The sequence below is a fragment of the Siniperca chuatsi genome, linkage group LG10, assembly GCF_020085105.1.
Source record: "Siniperca chuatsi isolate FFG_IHB_CAS linkage group LG10, ASM2008510v1, whole genome shotgun sequence".
In the NCBI taxonomy this organism is placed as follows: Eukaryota; Metazoa; Chordata; class Actinopteri; order Centrarchiformes; family Sinipercidae; genus Siniperca; species Siniperca chuatsi.
The window spans coordinates 24950722-24968651 of NC_058051.1; the positions used below are offsets into that span (position 1 = coordinate 24950722).

Sequence of the window (17930 nt, forward strand, 5' to 3'; positions counted from 1 at the left end):
ATTTACTCAAGTGCTGTACTTTTTGAGGTATTATTTCCTTTTTATGTTACTTTATACTTCTACTCCAGAGGCAAATACAGTACTTTTTACTCCACTACATTTATTTGATAACTTAAGTTACTAGTTACTTTCCAGATTCAGATTAATAATACAAAATATAATAAACAAATAAATGATGATATTATTATATCAATAAGCCTTTATTGATGCCCGGGGGAAATTCACAAGCTCCCCAGCTATATATATATATATATATATATATATATATATTAGCTCAACATTTACCAGCTATTGTATTGACGTACACATTCATGCATCAATAATTATAATCCAGTAAATATTATTCTGAAATGGGCTACTCTGCAAAATGAGTACTTTCAGTTTTGGTACTTTAAGTATATTTAGATGCTAATACTTTTGTACTTTTACTTAAGTACTTAAGTGAAATCATAAATAATCATTCAAACCCCCTACTTGTTGATTCAGGTATTAATTACGTCCTTGAAATTTGCTTCTATATGTTCAGTGGTGAAATAAGTATCATCGGTATCATGATCCAGTCTTATGTTTAATTTCTATACACAATATCTGGACCAACACATATCTAATTTAACAAAAAATGTACACAGCAAACAAAATAATGGAATATCAACAACTGTGGGGTGTGCTGATATTTCTCCCACTGAAGTTACAGTTCATTACAGGTCACAAAACGGTCACACAATCAACTGATTACTTAAAATGTATTATTAGTAAATTAGAAACAAGCTGCACTATGTGGTGGAAGAAGTATTCAAATCCTTTACTTAAGTAACAGCACTAACACCACACTGTAAAAATACTCTGTTACAAGTAAAAGTCCCACACTGAAAATGTCACTCGAGTAAAAGTATGTAAGTATAATCAGGAAAATGTAGTATAAAAACCCTGTGACCAATGTATTATCATCATCATCATCATTATTATTATTATTATATCTTACATTAGATTATTATTACTCATGCATTAATGTAAAAGCAGGATTTTACTGTTGTAGTTGGTTGTGTTGGAGCTATTTTTGTACAGGGCCGCAACTAAGGATTATTTTCATTCTGGATTAATCTGCTGAATATTTTCTCCATTAATAGATTGACTGTTTGGTTTGTAAAAAATTCTGAAATTAGTGAGAAATGCCGTCACGATGACCCAGAGCCTAAAGTGACAAATTCAAAATTATTAAAAAATAAATGACAATTATTAAAATAATTACATGAAAAATGATTTCAGCGATTATCAAAATAGTTGCCAATTAATTTTCTGTCATTTGACTAATCGATTAATCAACTAATCGTTTCAGCTGTACTTGCATAAACTGTTGCGTAACAAAACATATTTTATAAGCTCCTCGTATGTTTTATATGCAAAAAAAACTTAATTTGTAAAGTAACTAAAGCTCAAATAAATGCAGTGGAGTAAAAAAAAAATACAATATTATAGAAGAGATGTGGAGTAGAAGTATAAAACAGTACTACAGTAACTGTACTCAAGTACAGTACTACAGTAACTGTACTTAGTTACTTTCCACCACTGAAACTTACCTGTTATAAAAGAAGAGTTTCATGTCCACCAGTTTGGTTTCGTCCCTGCAGCTGCTGCCGTCGTGTAAAGTCTTCAAACCGTCCTGAAACCGGCGATCGGCCTCGAAGTCATAAGAGTCAAACCTCAAGAAAACAGACTCCATCTTAACTCTGATTTAAGTTTGATTTACCTGACTGTCATCCCACCTGAAAGACAGGCATCAGAGCGCAGAGGAGCACTTCCGCCATTGGTTCTATTTGGCATCAACAAAAGCCGCTAAAGAAGGAACACAGCCGACTGAAAGAGCCGGGCTGCGGCTGTAGCGCCCCCGCAGGGGAGACCCAGTACTGCAGCATGTCGCAAGCTTCATGTCATACTGTGGGCAGTGGTGGAAGTAAAAAAAAAAAAAAAATGTGTGTGTGTGTGTGGGGGGACTTCAAATGAAATAAAGAATATGTAATCCTAATGTCAAGTGAAATATTTAAGGCACTAAAACTAGATTATGACACACGGCCCAAGATCAGGTAAAAATGTCAGGACCGCCTTAAGGACCTTACTTATATTCACATATTACCAAACAAATGTGCATTTATTCGAATTGCAGTGGTGGAAGAAGTATTCAAATCACTTACTTAAGTAAAAGTAGCAATACAACACTATAAAAAAACCTCCATTACAAGTAAAAGTCCTCCATTCCAGTCATTATTGTTAAATGAATTAATGTGCAAGCGGTACTTTAATGTTGTAACTTAGTTGGTTGATGTGGAGCTAATTTTAACTACTTCATTTACTGTTGGGTAGTTTAATCTATAATAATTTTATAAACGGATCATATTATTTTTAAATCTTAATCTGAAAAGGAACTATAGCTTTAAAATAAGTGTATAGTGGAGTAAAAAGTACAATATTTCCCTCTGAAATGTAGTAGAAACATAAAGTAATAACATAATGTAAATACTTAAGTAAAGTACAAGTAGCTTAGCTTAGCATAAAGACTGGAAACAGGGGTAAACAGCTAGCCTGGCTCTGTCAGAAGCCTACCAGCACCTCTGAAGCTCACAACTTAACACATTTATTACCATGGATGTATTACATAAGCCAAAAAAGTGAAAAATGTGAATTGTTGTTTTTACAGGAATAAAAAAAAAACAAGATTAATTGTGTTAATCAGTGAGCTTCAAAGATGCTGGTAGGCAGATTTATTACCTTTGGACAGAGCCACGCTAGCTGTTTCCAGTCTTTACACTAAGCTAAAGCTTCGCATTTATCTTACAGACATGAGAGCGGTATCGACCTTCCTCTCTACAACTCTCAGCAAGAAACCATATTTCTCAAAATGTCATCCTATTTCTTATTATTGAGTTATTTAAAAAACAAAATCCTTACAATCATTGACCCACCTTAGCTGATACTGTAATTTAGTAGGTTTTTTTTTGGACTTTTGGGGTGTAATTCAGCCTTGGCTCAAACCTTTTTTTAGATTATATTTATATAGCAGGGAATGTATTCTCCCAAAAAAGATTTGTAATGACAATGACATGCTCATATGCAAGTATGATCTTGCCCATTTGTTTATCTTTTATTTGTAAACACACTGTGAACTACAGCACATGGAATAAACAAGGATCATTCATGAATATTACTTTTGTCATTTAGTTTTCTTGTAGCTGGCATCTTTTCTGTGCGTTTTTACCACATTTTCACTAATCTGGTGAAACTGGTTTTATGTTGAATTGAAGACCATCCACTGTGAGGTGACCCACACTGTTGTGTGTGTGTGTGTGTGTGTGTGTGTGTGTGTGTGTGTGTGTGTGTTACGTGTAACAGTAGAGGATAAACACGTGTGGTGAGCAGAAACGTGACACCGTGTGATTGTGTGACTCCTCTAGTCGCTCTGTCCTTGACCGGCCAGCTGCCACCAAGAGGAGACAAAGTATTTCAGCTGATCTGCTCCAAGAAAATCTGAGCTTCCATCTCAAACTGTGAATCAAAATTTTATATACCTGGATATTAAATCTTGATTTGTGACTATTAAAAAGTTACAAAACAAAGTGCTTTGAAATGCAGTGACAGTGAAAGTCAAGAGTCACACAATCAGGGAGGGAGGGAGGGAGGGGATCATGCGCCTAACAGGCAAGGAAATCTTATCTTATTAACTACTTAGCAGTTACTTTTTCTTTTTTGAGCATGTGACGTAACAGCCAGACGATTACTGCAGAGTGAAAACGTTTCTGCTTCTTACTTAAAATCTCCGGACTTCAGGGTGTGACTGTAAAGCCACGACAGATAATGTAGATAATTAAGATCACAATAAGTTGGTCAGATCTTAGAAGTTTATTCAATAAAACTTTATTCTCTACAAAATACTACAAAGATAATATAAAATTGAATTGCAGTTCACAATATAAGTGCAGAATCAGTTTTACATAAAGTTTAAGATTGTAAATGTGAATTAAGTTTGCAGTAACTGAAATCAAGATGAAGCCCATCTGTAACAGGAGATGAGTGTTGTGAATTGCACCAAAAGAAAACACTGAGCTATAAAGGTACTCACAGCTCTGCTAAACATCCAAACAGTCTACCAGTTCTCCCAGTTCAACCACAGCATTTTAAATTCTTCCCCCCATGGCTGTGACCGCTCTCAGCCGTCAGCTTATCAGTGTAGCTGCTGTTTCTGGTCCCGTTCACTCACAGTTCTGTGAGGCTGCAGCCGCGCTCACCGGAGGCGAGTACCTGTGTCGGTGGAGTTTGCTCTGGTTCGACGTTTGTCTCTGGGTGGAGCGAGATGAGCGAGCGAAGCAGAAGGTCAAGGTGCTGCTGGAGCTGCAGTCGTAGTTTCCATCCTGGTCAGAGAAAGAGAGGAGAGGGGACTGAAATGAGACAGAAACACTTACAAAGAGTCGAGAAAATAATATAAATGCTTTACAGTACAATACCAGTTTGTTGGAACTTATTAGGTCTGTAACTAAGTTATTTTTGATTTCCAATCAATGTTTAACAATTATTTTTTGCCGTAATCGAGTAATTATTAAGTCTGGACAATGTCAGAAATTGAAAATGCCCCTCACAATTTTCCACACCCCAACGTTACGTCTTCAAGCTGCTTGTTTTGTCCGACCATTGCGACCAACAGTCCAAAACCCCCAAATATTCAACTTCCGACAATACAAAACAGAAAAAAGCAGCAAATCTTCACATTTGAGAAGCCGTAACCAGCAAACGTTTAGTATTTATGTTTGCTAAATAACTCAAAATTGTTGTCAGTTAATTTTCTGTTGATTGACTAATCAATAAACTCATTAACTGACTAGTCATTGCAGCTCTTGTGCTAATGTTCAGTTTTAAATGATTCAACTTGATGGTGAGACCATCTCGCCTCAGTGTAACCGTATTAGTTCTCTTGAAAAATCAAATACAGAAATGGCGATTGTCAGAACTTTTAGTCTGTTTACAGATCTTGGAGAGTACTACTGCATATGTGAGAAATGTTTTATAAGAGGTAGCTGTGTGAAATCTGATAAATTGCCTCAAGTGATGTCACATGAGTTAGCCTCGGTTGGGGCTGAAGACTACAAGTTTGAAAATCTGCTGGTGTGGAGTTCGAAAGAAGTGAGGTTACCAGATCTCTGTAGGCCGCTCCTTGTCTCTGCTTGAGGCTAACAGCTCAAGGCTACGTTAGCCGCTACTAGCATAACACACCTGAATCTCCGACTGAACTGTCGGCAGTCAAGTTGCATTGTGGGCAACGTAGGCACCAAATATTGACAAGGAATAAAAAAGACAATATCTTTGGATTGATTTTTATCCTTTTTTTCAAACTGTCCATCGTGAGTCCGACAACGTTAGAGGAGTGTGATGCTAAATCGATGGAGTACTCTTTCAAAGCTGACTTGTATGAGAATATGACTGGTAACCAACCTAATGGCGGCCTTTGTAATTGTGATTTAGAGCAGTCACCGCTGGAACTGGTGGTGCATCAGTCCCAAAAAAAGAAAAATTACGTAGTGTCACAGCTGAAGATGAGACCTTCACAACACTGACTGAAAGATGCTTTTCTTACAGCAGAACAAGCTACAGCCTCATAAATGAACTGAAATACCTCTGACCTATGTTATTATTAACACCTCTGGTGTTAATAATAACATTAACGATGGCTCGGTTCTATGTCAAGTGGCCCAGTTAGCTGTGACAGTGAGTCAATAAACACAAAACCAGGACCCAAAAACTGAAGCAGCTGAATGGAATTCAGCCATCATTAATTGTATTATTTACACCTGTGCTTTTCCTGCTGTGACATGTCAAAATGTCTGCTGTGAAAAAGGGTTATTATGAGCTTCATCAATTTGGAAGTGATTGTGTTTCTGTTATTCTGTCATTAAATTCATAAAAATCCGACTTTAGAGTCAGAAATGTGCACATGATGTGTGGACAGACATGTTGTTTGTAACGCTCACCTCTGCTGTGACGGTACTCTGGCTGTGTCTGACACTGTGGTTCAGACTGCCCCCCTTCTCCTCTCTCTGGGCCCGACTGGCCTCCTCTCTCTGCTTCATGAACCTCTGGTTGACAATCCTCGTCACGCTGTCGTTCCTGTGCAACGGAGCGGCAGGAGGCCTTGTTGGAACACGTTCCAGGTTCTTCAGACCGCTCTTCGTCTTCTGCCCTGACCCCGGTACTGGTTTCTCTGCCCGGCCGCTCACCTTGCGCAGGAACTCGGTGACCATGCCGTAACGGTTGGCACCTGCAGATTTGCTGGGAGGCTTGCCGCTGCTCAGAGAGCTGTGGTTCTGTCCTGCACCTGCTCTGTGATTGGTTTGGCAGGTCCATGTGAGGCCGGTGTGGCTTTGGTGATTCAGGTTCCACAGTGCTCGACCTCTAGAGGTGGATGCAGATGAGGAGGTGGAGCTCATATTGATGGATGAGGGGAGGGAGGATGCACCAGATGCAGAGTGTCTCCGGTACAGTTTAGGCGAGGAGGTGGAGGGTCTGGGCCTCTCGACTCGGCCTGGTAGCCCGTCTAGTGAGGTCGAGATGCGGTGAGAGCGGGCGGAGACCAGGGAGGGGCTCAGGACTCGGGATGGACTGCTTCTCACGGCAACTAACCCGTGTGTCCCATCTGTCTGCAGACCAACACTCACCATCTGTGGCTTCATGTGGGTCTGAGTACCTGAGCAGGCCACGTCCACCCATCGCCCCAGTAATCTCCCTCTCTTCTCTGTCTGCCTCCAGCTGGCGGTCATTTCCTTCATGTCGTCGCTCAGGTTAGCAGATGAGCCCAGACAGAGAGGAGAGAAGGAGGTCGGCGGCGTGCACCAGGGAGAGGCAGTGTTGACAGATTCTCTGTCTGCGACGGGGCTTTGCTTCAGCTGAGCCAGCTGGACTCTGCGGGCTGACGGGGGGCTGTAGTAGATGCGGAAGGCTGACTTCTCCGGGGCAGTGTGGCTTCTCTCCAGGGACATCTGCTCAAAGTCAAGATCAGGGAAGCTAAGCGGCATGATTAGATGGTCCCACGTCTTAACGGGGTCCACTCGGTCCAGCTGGGCAGCCTCCTGGCTCAGATAGCACCAGTTCTTCCTCTTAAGGCCATGTGGCGAAAACTGTCGCCTAAGTCTTTTCCCTTTTGAGCTGCACATTCTGGGAAAACAGCAGGTGATACATGAAGTATGACCTCAGTGACAAGATGGACAAAATATGAACGCTTGCAGAAATCACTGACCTGTCAGCTTCAGAGAGTTGTTCATCATGAAAGATACCGCTGACGGGACACTGAGCAAAGAGAGAAAAAATAATAGTTACTAAACTTGTCGGCCTGTAGATCCACAACTTTGGTTCAGACTGAAATATCTCAACAACTATTGGATGGACTTGGATCATGAAATTTTGTGCAGAGATTCATGTTCCCTAGATGATTAATCCTAATGTACTTGGTAATTCTCCTGACTTTTTATCTAGCACCACCATGAGGTTCACACTTATGGTTTTAAGTGAAATATCTCAACAACTATTGGATATATTACCATTAAATTTGATACATACATTTGTGTACCTCTCAGGATACCGTTAGGTCAAAATTTAAATTTGTCCAACACTTTGGTTTATGATCAAATACCTGCAAAACTAATGCCAGTTTCATCAGCCTCAGCTGTACTTTGTGCTTAGTGCTAATTAGCAAATGTTAGCATGCTAACGCGCTAAACTAAGATAGTGAACATACTAAACTTTATGCCACGTTCATGTCATATGGGACTGACATTATAACACCATAACCATTAAATTTGGGTTTCATTATGTTGAACGACAGTCTTCAGCTTACATGATGCGTCCGTATTTGTTTGGTTTTCTTGTGTTAATCTTATTATTAGTGTTATTAAGTGCCAACTCGGATGTAGTTTCTCAGACGTAATTACGACTTGGATGTTGACGTCAATGATATTTAGTCGGAAACTCATAATTCCGATAACTCTTATATGACTTGAAGGCTGCATCAGCATGTTAGCACTGTCATTGTGAGCATGCTAGCTTGCTGATATTAGCATTTAGCTTAAAGCATCGCTGTGTGTTAGTACAGCCTCACAGAGCTGCTAGCATGGCTGTAGACATTTGGCCGTTTTTTAATGCCATACTAAATGTGCCTCAGAGGAAAGGAGGGATTACAGTCTAGTCAGTGGAGTAAGGAGGAAAAACAACCATTTAAGAAATAAATCTGGTCCTTCAAAGCAGATCTTGAGTCATGCTGTGCAAAGGACACACCAACAGTTCAGTGGCAACAACTCAAATGTTAGATTACATTTCTTATCTGACATGCATTAAAACTTGTCTTTGTATTTGCATTTGACCAAGCAGGTGGAAACAACAGTAAAGGAGCTGTACGTTTAAAAAAATTTACATTCATGCAACAGGTCTGGACAATGCAGAGAATCAGTTGAGTGTTTTCATGCAGCAGATTTGAACATGCCTGTCCTGTTTGGCTGTAGCCTCTAAGAGATTAGCCTAAATACTGAAAATCCATGAGTCTTTTCACGATGCCTGTTGAGTGTCAGGAGGACGTGTGGCCAGGGAGATAGATCATCAGCAGGACTTCCCGCTGTATCACACAGCCTCACAGCGGGGGGACACATGCCTGAAGGGTAAACACCATCCTTACCTCAGCTGCCTTGCCCTGCGTGGCCTTGGCCTCTCTGTTGAATTCAATCCGCTCATCCCCAAGCTCTGCACCAAGGTCTTGCAACAACCCCCTCAGGACAGACATGGTTTTGTCTTTACCCTGAATTTAAAAAAAATCCAGATATATTTAGATATTCAAGCTATGTACCTTAGCCTTAAAAACATACACAATTTTCTTTAATTTTACCTCTTTTCCCTCCAGCCCAGGTTCTTTAACTTGACACCAATGATGGAGGATCCACAGAATCTGCAAGGAAAGTTGCATTTTTGGGTCCCTGCAGCTGTGGATGAGGTCCCATTGAAAGGAAGTTGCCTGTCTCATTTGTTTTTCTCTCTCCTTAACCTCTGTGGTGCGGAGGTCTTCTACACACTCCTGCTTACCTAGAGCGTCCGCATCGTGATCTGCACAGTCTCCAGAGAGAAAGGAGAAAGTGTAGGAATCCCAAACTTGTCCTTTGCCTAAATCTTCTCCTGTAAGAAGCATCTCCACCCTCCCAGTGAAAGCCGACAGCATGGCCTGTAGAAGCTCCAAAGCCTCATTCAAAGGCCCAGGTAGGAATATCTTCTGTGCCTTGCCATTCAAGTCCACATCTGTCGGAGAGGTAAAAGCACACGAGGGAGATGAGCAGTGGCCATTTTTTGGTGGTGTCGTCAGGAGCTTGATGGCTGAACTCAAAATGCAGGAATGATCTCTGAGAGCTAGAAGAGTTTCATAGTCTTTCACCGTCAGACCTCTGTCAAGGTTTTTGTTGTTGTCGCTCTCAGGACTGTCTGAAGGGTCCCACTCACCACCCACAGGACCTTCTCGAGTAATATGACAAGCAGTATTCATCGCTTCAGTCTGTGATTGGATGCAAAGCAAAGATGTCTCAACATCACTTTTACCTTTTTGTGCTTCCTTGTCCTGATCCTGCTCATACATTGTGCATCCTATTTTCAAACTTTGCTCCCTTCCCTCTCTGTCTTTCAACGGTGTGGAAGCCAACAGATTTTCCTCCAACACATCCCGATTCTCTTCTTCTTCCTCTTCCCCTCCTCCTCTTCCCATTTTCTCTCTCAGGTCGCTCATTTCTGCTCGCAGTCCACGGTTCTCCACCTCCAGTTCAACGATGCGCCGGCTCAGGAGTGTGGCCTCCTCTTCGACTAGTTTCAAGTGAACTTTGACCTCTGCCTGCCTGCCGTGGGCGGAGTTTTGTTTGCCCTCAGGCGATTGAGTGGCGTCTATGTCGCCATAGGCTGAGTGGTATTTGGCCAGCTCCTCGCGCATGGCCTCACTCTCTGATACCAACTTAGTGAGCTTCTTGCACATGAGAGCTAATTCCTCTTTGGCAAAGTGGAGTTGGCACCTGAGATCAGCGCTGTCATCCTTTTGGCAAACAAACAGCAATGAATATTGTTCTGAAGAGGATGATAAATAAGTTTACTGTAACGTAAATCTGATATACAAGCATATCAAACCTCAATCTGTTGCGAGAGCCTCTTCTCAGCCTTACTGGCTGTTGATCGGATGCTTTTCTTCTTCAGAGAGCTCTGAGGGATAAAAACATGGCAAGTAGGTTTATCAAGGGTGAAATACAAACAATATTTTGGCCAAAAACAGAGCCAACTGAGCAACTTGTCATTGATGAGCCATTTTAAAAAGCCATATAAATTATTTTAGATGTCTCAATTTCTTAAACTTAAGCAACATACAAGTCTAGCTACACCTTCTGAGGCATCTTTGTCTGCCTTTGTGATATACTGTACATGACAATTTTAGATGTATATATATATAAGCTGAAATCTTGTCCAAAGCTCAGTGGGATACTTCAGTACATATAAAGGAATAGTTAGACATTTCTCGCAGAGAGTTTAATGAGAAGATAGATACCGCTCACATTTTTGTCTGTTCAGTATGAAGCTACAGCCAGGAGATGGTTAGCTTGGCTCTGTTGAAGGTGACAAAATCCGCCTGCCAGCATCTGTAAAGCTTACTAATTAAGACGTTATCTCTCGTTTGTGCCAGACTATTTCTTAGTTGGGCGCAATGACTTCCTGAAGTTTTGTTGACCACAAACTGTTGTTTTTTGAATGGTTTAAACAAATAAGATAACGTTTTAATTAGTGAGCATTAAAGGTGCTGGTAGGCCGATTTTGTTATCTTTAGACAAAGCCATGCTAGCTGTTTCCCCCACTTTCCAGTCTTTATACAAAGTTAAGATAAGCTAACCAGCTGCAGGCTTTAGCTTCATATTGAACAGACCAATATGAGAGCAGTATTGATCTTCTCATCTAACTCTCGGCAAAAAAGCAAATGAGTGTATTCCCCAGAATGTCGAACTACTCCTTTAAATAAAAATAATTTAAAATTTCATGCCCTTGTGCTACCTTCTGTGGTGTGATTTTATCCAAACTTTTTCTCACATCAGAGTCCTTCCCTACTCCACATGAGCATGAGAGGAATGTAAGCTTCTGTCTGGCGGCATTGTCTCACTCCTAGACACTAGACAGGATGTCACCGTGTTAATAATAGTCATCTTCTACAGGCTAGAAGTGGCAAACATAAGGAGTGGGTTACAGTCTCTTCAATTCAAGGTCAGTGGGCCTACAGGCTGTATAGATACTGTATACTGTGACCTGAAATGTGATAAAAGTAAGTAATATGCATAATGAACAAGAAAATTGCCATATTTGTGTTGCATTTCAAAATAAAAGTGCAGTTTTTGTATTTTTCACTCATGGTTTCGTTATTGTTCGAGCATGTGCAGCTATATTGTGACCTGACAGTATTAAGTTACCATTCAAGTCCCACAAACAGGGTCACAGACAGTCGAGTTGCAGTGTGAATCTCTGAAATGTTCATCCTCCTTCACATCCATCTAGACTGTGATTTTTGCTGCTAGATTAGGTAATCTAAGTGGATTTCCCTGTTGGGATCAAAGGGACTAGCAGCTGTCTCCAATGAGTGGACTAGATTGAGCTCACGCAAAAGCACCGAATCTGGGATTAAACCGAACACGTGTCACTGGAGTGCACGATCGTTATCACAGGAGCCATCGAGGCAGGAGGGGCCGCAAGAAAAAAAGGTGGACTGGAAATTCAGTCACTGTCAGGATGTGGTAGCCAGCGTTTGATAAAAGTATGTGCCGGGATGGTTGTAGGTCAGTATGCCGGCGCACAAACACCCGCCTTTTTGAATGCCATAATACACGCTGATCCAGATTTAGCCTAGCTTAATAGAAGCAGAAAGAGAGAAAGCGAGAGAGAGATAGAGAGAGAGAGTCTATTTTTGTAATCTCTCGCACCCTCTCTCCCTTTTCTCTGACCGCTCAGCTGAGGATTTCAGCTGTGCCTGGAGTTCAGGCTTCAGCATACCAGGCTGCTTCACCCTGTCCAGGCACCAGGCAGCTGCTGGCCGTGCCCTCCTCTCATATCATTGATCTGCACCCGGGTCATGTGTCACCTGACATCAGGGTGACAGAGGGATAAGGGGGACAACTGGCTAGGATGGGTGCAGCTGTGTAGGAGCAGAAATGGAGGCAGCTTATGTTTTTTGTCAAGATTTAGGCTGCATGTCTAGACCCAATATACAGATTTATTAAAGATCCCTTCCAGGCTTGTTTTAAGACCTATATTTATAATCTCCTTTGAGTAATAATTTGTGTCTATGTTTTTCCACAAAAAAATTACTAGTTAAAAATTTTTAAAAGCTCTTCTCCTACACCCTCATTGAAAAATCCATAATCTATGAAAATGAAATGAAAATATTGTTCATTTCAAATGTTTAACTGCTGGACACAAGATGTCTTCTACTTCACTGAAAGAAACTTTCTCAGTGTATGTGCACTGGAGGTTTCAAGTTTCCGCATCTTTTGTAAGTTGCATGTTGGACCATGATCGGCTCCAAACTAGGTGTGATGTCACAAAATCATGCTCATGTTAAACTCAGATTTAATGTGAGCACAGAGAAACTTTCTTCAGATGAATGTGAAAAAAGTCTTATAGTGTCAAACTCTGCACATACATCATTCGCACAGCGACGGTCAAACATCCAAGTGAAGTAACAAAAAATGGGGCTTAGATGTAAAGTGTTCTGCTTTAATGTCGCACCTCTCTGGCTTTCTCCACCTCAGTCTGTAAGACCTGCCTAGCCACTTCCAGTTCCTGCGTCTTCTCACGCAGCACCTCAGTTTCCCACTCCAACTGGGAATTCTTCTTCTGCGCAGCCTCCAGCTCGTTGTACAGCCGGAGGGACACACTCTTTGCAACCTGTAAATAAAGCCAACAGCAGGATATTGTAGCTTCAATCATGGACAGATCATGAGACGATGGGCCCCTGGGCACAGACCCCCAAAGGCCCCCCATCCCTCCTACATAAGAGCAAGAAACAAAGATTGAAAGGGACACACAACTCTTTGTGGTCGTTTGTATCTCTTTATGGTTGTTTAGCGTCTCTTTGTGGTCGTTTTACATCTTATTTTGTGTCTCTGTAGTTGTTTTGCATCTCTTTGTAGCCGTTTTGCGTCTCGTTTGGCATCTCATTTTGCGTGTCTTTGTGGTAATTCTGTGTCTCTCTGTTGAGTTTTGCCATTTTGTGTCTCTGTGGTAATTTTTTGTCTCTTTGTGGTTGTTTTACCTCTCATTTTGCATCTCTGTGGTTGTTTAACAAGAAACAAGAAATGTTAACAGGGTGCCCCCCGGTAGCTCACCAGGTAGCTCACGCTCATGTGTGTATACACATATATATATATATATATATATATATATATATATATATATATATATATATATATATATATATATATATATATATATATATATATATATATATATAAAAACTTTGTCCTTCACCCTCCGCTGGTGGTCTCATCCTTCGAGCTCGGGTCCTCTACCAGAGGCCTGGGAGCTTGAGGGTTCTGCGTGAGTATCTTTGCTGTTCCTAGTACTGCACTCTTCTGGACCGAGATGTCTGGTGTTCTTCCAGGGATCTGCTGTAGCCACTCCTCCAGTTTGGGGGTCACTGCCCCGAGTGCTCCGATGACCACGGGCACCACTGTCGCCTTCACCTTCCAGGCCTTCTCCAGCTCTTTTTCTGAGCCCTTGGTACTTCTCTAGTTTCTCATGTTCCTTTTTCCTGATGTTGCCATCACTTGGTAATATATATATATGCACACACACACACACACACACACATATATATATATATATATATATATATATATATATATATGATACCATGTATCAAGGCTGAGTCTTTACCGCAACGGGAAAGAGAGGGGATGACATACAGCCCGTCAGTCTTTACCGCAACGGGCCCTTTGCTGTATGTCATCCCCTCTCTTTCCCCTCCCCTGCCTTTTCTGTCTCTCTCCAGCTATCACTATCACATAATAAAGCAGAAATGCCAAAAATATAATCTTTTTTTAAAAAATGAAATGTTAACAGTCACTTAAAACAGAGGCTCGGGCCTGTGCCCAGTAGGCCTGTTCAGGAATCCATCCATGGCTCCAGTCAGGCAAAGTAAAGAAAATCTTTTGGCCTTGGTTATACTGACGAACATTATTTTGTGACTGCAGCATGTTCTCTGCAGCAGTTGGTTTGGCTAAAGCTGAAAAACTTTACAAGGAAATGTTTGTGACAGGAATTCACCATATGAGTGGATGTGGGGTGAGGGGGTGAAGGTGAGGCTGTTGGTAATCCTACACCACCACGCACACCGAAGCTCAAAGAAACTGAGTCTGGCTGCCACCACAGAAAGTGATTGACCTGCCACGATTCTGATAAAGATTACTGTGCTTTTATGTTTCCTACTCATGGAGAACAACTCACCACATAATCACACAATGGTATGACGAAAATATAAACAGGATGCATGATCAAGACATTTCGAACTAATGACATTTTTGTGGTGCTGACAAACAGCAGGGAGTATTTTACAGCACAGCGAACAGTCGTGACTCAGGCAGCTGTCAACCGATTACAGTCCTTCAGTGTATGAACAACACAGTCAGCGTTCAGTGTGCTGAAATGAGAAATAGCTTTGTGGGACTAAGAGCAAATGTTCACTTTGATGTTAGCAACTGGAATTGCAGTGATTCAGTCAAAAGCCAATTTGGGAGAAGGAGCTTTTACTGTTAGTTGGTGGTGAGTGAGTTTTAACAAGACTGCATGACCTCACACACACAGAGGGAGGAATGAGGAGGAGTAACTGTAATGAAAGGACAGACGAGTTCTGACCTTGATATCGTGCTCCAAGCTCCTGACCAGCTCCCCGTCCACCTGTCCCGTCTGAGCCACTCGGATGCTGCGGCGTTCGGCCTTGCGGAGGCGGTACTGCAGGATGCGACAGCTCTTGTTGGCCTGCTCCAGCTGCAGCCGCAGCTCCTGCAGCTGGTACACCTCCTCCTCCTGGAACATGTCGCGCATTTCCAGTATCTCACAGCGAAGCTCCTCCACCTCATCCTGAGAAAAACAACACAGAAACGCAACTATTAAGGAACAGGAATATTTTTTAAAAATCTGCTCTTGATTTAAATTCAAGCATCCTTGTGTGTAATTAATAGATATATAATAAATATTATTTTGTGAGTATAAGGAAAGTAAATACAATATTATTTATTATTACACCTCAAGCTCACTTCCCTCTGAGCTGCCAAGGTAAAATTTAAAGTCCAGAAACTTTTCCACTTACATTTACATTATAGGGATTTAGCCCGCTCCTCATCTCTGCTGGAGGCTCCAGGCTGCATTAGCCGCTACTAGCTTAACACACTTGAATCTTCGACCAAACTGTCTGTGATCAAGTTGTATCAATTTTTATTTACTTATTAATTTATTCTAAATATTCTACAATATGTTTTGTAATATCAGAATCAGAAATACTTTATTGATATTACTACTATTAATATCTACTCTAATGGTTTAAAGACGTACTTGCTGCCTTGTAGCAACATTTTTTTTTAAATCAACAAAAACTTAAAGGGGCACTCCACCAATTTTAAACATGAAGTTCAGTTTACTCGTCTTGTGTGATACTACTCGGCCTGTGAAAACAGTTATATAATAATAATAACAACAGCGTAATCTCAGTTTGGATTTGAGACTTAAATTTTTTTAACAAAAAGTCTGTGATACAAAATGGAGGTGTGGAATGTGAATGGATTGGGGATTTAGGAGGTAAGGTAATGAAAGATGCTATCCAGTTGCATTATGGGAAATGTAGGATCCAGTGTTTGTGGACTAAAAGTCAGGATTTCTCAGCCTCTCTTGCTTCGATTTTTATCTTTTGTTTTTAAAATCTCTGTCTTGTAAGTCCCACAACTTTATGAAAGTGCAACGCTAAATCGCTGGAATACCCCTTTAAATGCAAAAAAATAAATAAATAAATATACCCTCCCACTGGGTCCTCGGATTGGTTTAGTTTCCACATTTTTAACTGCTAATTCACTCTTCTTACTGCAAAAACAACAACATAATACTCAAGTGACATATTGAATACCAGGACCTATTATTAGGCAAGTCTTACACATAAAATGGAAGGCAGTCTCTATCACTTACAGTACACTAAATTACTCAAATAAATGGCGACAAACAGATTAATGTGCTTTGAGTAATTTCCTACTTTTGAATTGCACTAATAAAAAGGGAAGTGTCATCTTCTCCTGTGGGCATTATTGAAACTCGTCCAAAGCTGCAGTTACAGCAAAAACCGATGTTTGTTTGTTTCATATTGTGCTTTGTTTCAGTTTTGCAGATTTAATCCAATACAACATGGAAATGCTACTGATGCTGCCACTGATAATGTAAGCCTATGTCAATAGTGATTCTTGACCTTTGATTCCTGCATGAGAGCTTCCCCTCACTTGTCTTGCAGTCTCTAATGAAGACTGACACGAGCATTTACAGAAAATCGGCTCTAGTGCTAAGAGTCTGAGGGCCTCTTATAGATCTCATAAAGAAGCAACACACAAACCAGCATACAAATATGTGGAAATTTAGATGCAAGCCACCCGGATGTCATGCAAATAGAATTAAAATTGCAAACTAAATTAAACAAATTTAATTAAACAAAATTAAATTAAACTTACTTTCAAATACTCGTTCTCTGATCTCAAATCCTCTACCTCCCTGACAAGGTCTTCGGTTGTCTCTGCCATCATGAGATCCATAAACGCCCCAGAGGAGTTAAACAAACTGAGACCCCCTCCAGCAGCATCACACTGGAGAGCGCACGTATTTCTCGCTGCCGTTGCGCACGGTTTGCCGTCGTTTTCCCACTCGCTGTCCGGGCTCACATACGCGCTCCCGTCTATCCAGCTTAATTCATTGTCGCAGCTCGAAGAGTCGTGCTTGTTGCCCTCTGAGGGGCAATCGGATATTTCTGAGCTGCTGTCTGATGAGGAGAGTTTCCCAGACAGGCAACCGGAGTCTTTGCTCAGGTCCTCTGAAGCGTTGCTGGCGTCGGACAGTTTCCTTTGTGCGCCGAGGCTTCTCTGGCACTCCACCGTGGCACTTGAAGACACTTTCCCCGGTCGTTTTCCCTGCAGTCCCGCCGATTTTAGCTCCTTCCCAGAGTCGCGCTGACCTGACTGTGAGTCTTTGGAGAAATAACCACTTTGGGCATCTTTTAAAAGATCTTTCTTCTTCTTCTGGGCGGAAACCTGCTGGTGCGTCTTGGGTTGTTTCTGGTTCCGGAGCGCAGTCTTTGCGCTTTTGTCTCCGTCTCTGTTCATCCCGACTCTTGTCCGCAATTCTTTCTCTTACGTTTTCAGGTGGGAAAAAACAGGCATGCAGCTTTTTCAGCTCTAAATGCTCACGGTGTTTCCACAAATATGTTAAAAAGTCCTTTAAGTCCGCAGCTCACTGAAGAGATGCGACTGGTTTCTCTCCATCCTGAAGACTGAAACTTTGCCAAAATGCCAAGGAGTTGTGAACAGTGATCAGCTGAGTCTGACTAACTCAGCTTGTTCATGACTTCCGGTCATCATTTCCAAAATAAAACCCTTTAGTTGACCCTTGATGAAAATGCTCTGCGATTTCTCTTTTTCTTTTCAGCAAAGTAAAATATTTGTTTTCCGCATTTTCCATCTTTTCCAAACTGTCTATTTTCATAAAAACAAATTTAATCAAATGATTGTAAAACATATCCCTTAATAATAAATTATGCTAAAATAGCAATAATTGAGAAGAATTAACAGAATTAAACAATTTTTTTTCTGAATTCATATCAA

The 17930-nt window shown here is 41.2% G+C and overlaps 1 protein-coding gene across 1 annotated transcript; it reads right to left on the bottom strand.

Annotated features, from left to right (window-relative positions):
- Positions 1-3876: 3876 nt before the first annotated feature.
- LOC122883291 lies at positions 3877-17722 on the bottom strand. The gene is made up of 9 exons (XM_044211739.1): positions 16788-17722; positions 14938-15162; positions 12811-12969; positions 10180-10251; positions 8909-10087; positions 8702-8821; positions 7274-7323; positions 6012-7191; positions 3877-4400 (listed from the first exon to the last, which is right to left on the bottom strand). Exons 1-9 carry the CDS (start codon positions 17430-17432, stop codon positions 4242-4244), a joined length of 3789 nt encoding a protein of 1262 aa, XP_044067674.1. The 5' UTR covers positions 17433-17722; the 3' UTR covers positions 3877-4241.
- Positions 17723-17930: the final 208 nt, after the last annotated feature.

What these genes read in the sequence shown, in the direction of transcription:
- LOC122883291 (XM_044211739.1), bottom strand. Translation starts at nt 17,432, where the DNA reads ATGAACAGAGACGGAGACAAAAGCGCAAAGACTGCGCTCCGGAACCAG. An exon ending in GCTTGGAGCACGATATCAAG is followed by an intron (nt 12,970 to 14,937) that starts GTCAGAACTCGT and finishes CTTTATTTACAG; the next exon opens with GTTGCAAAGAGTGTGTCCCT. An exon ending in CTGGGCTGGAGGGAAAAGAG is followed by an intron (nt 8,822 to 8,908) that starts GTAAAATTAAAG and finishes TTTTAAATTCAG; the next exon opens with GGTAAAGACAAAACCATGTC.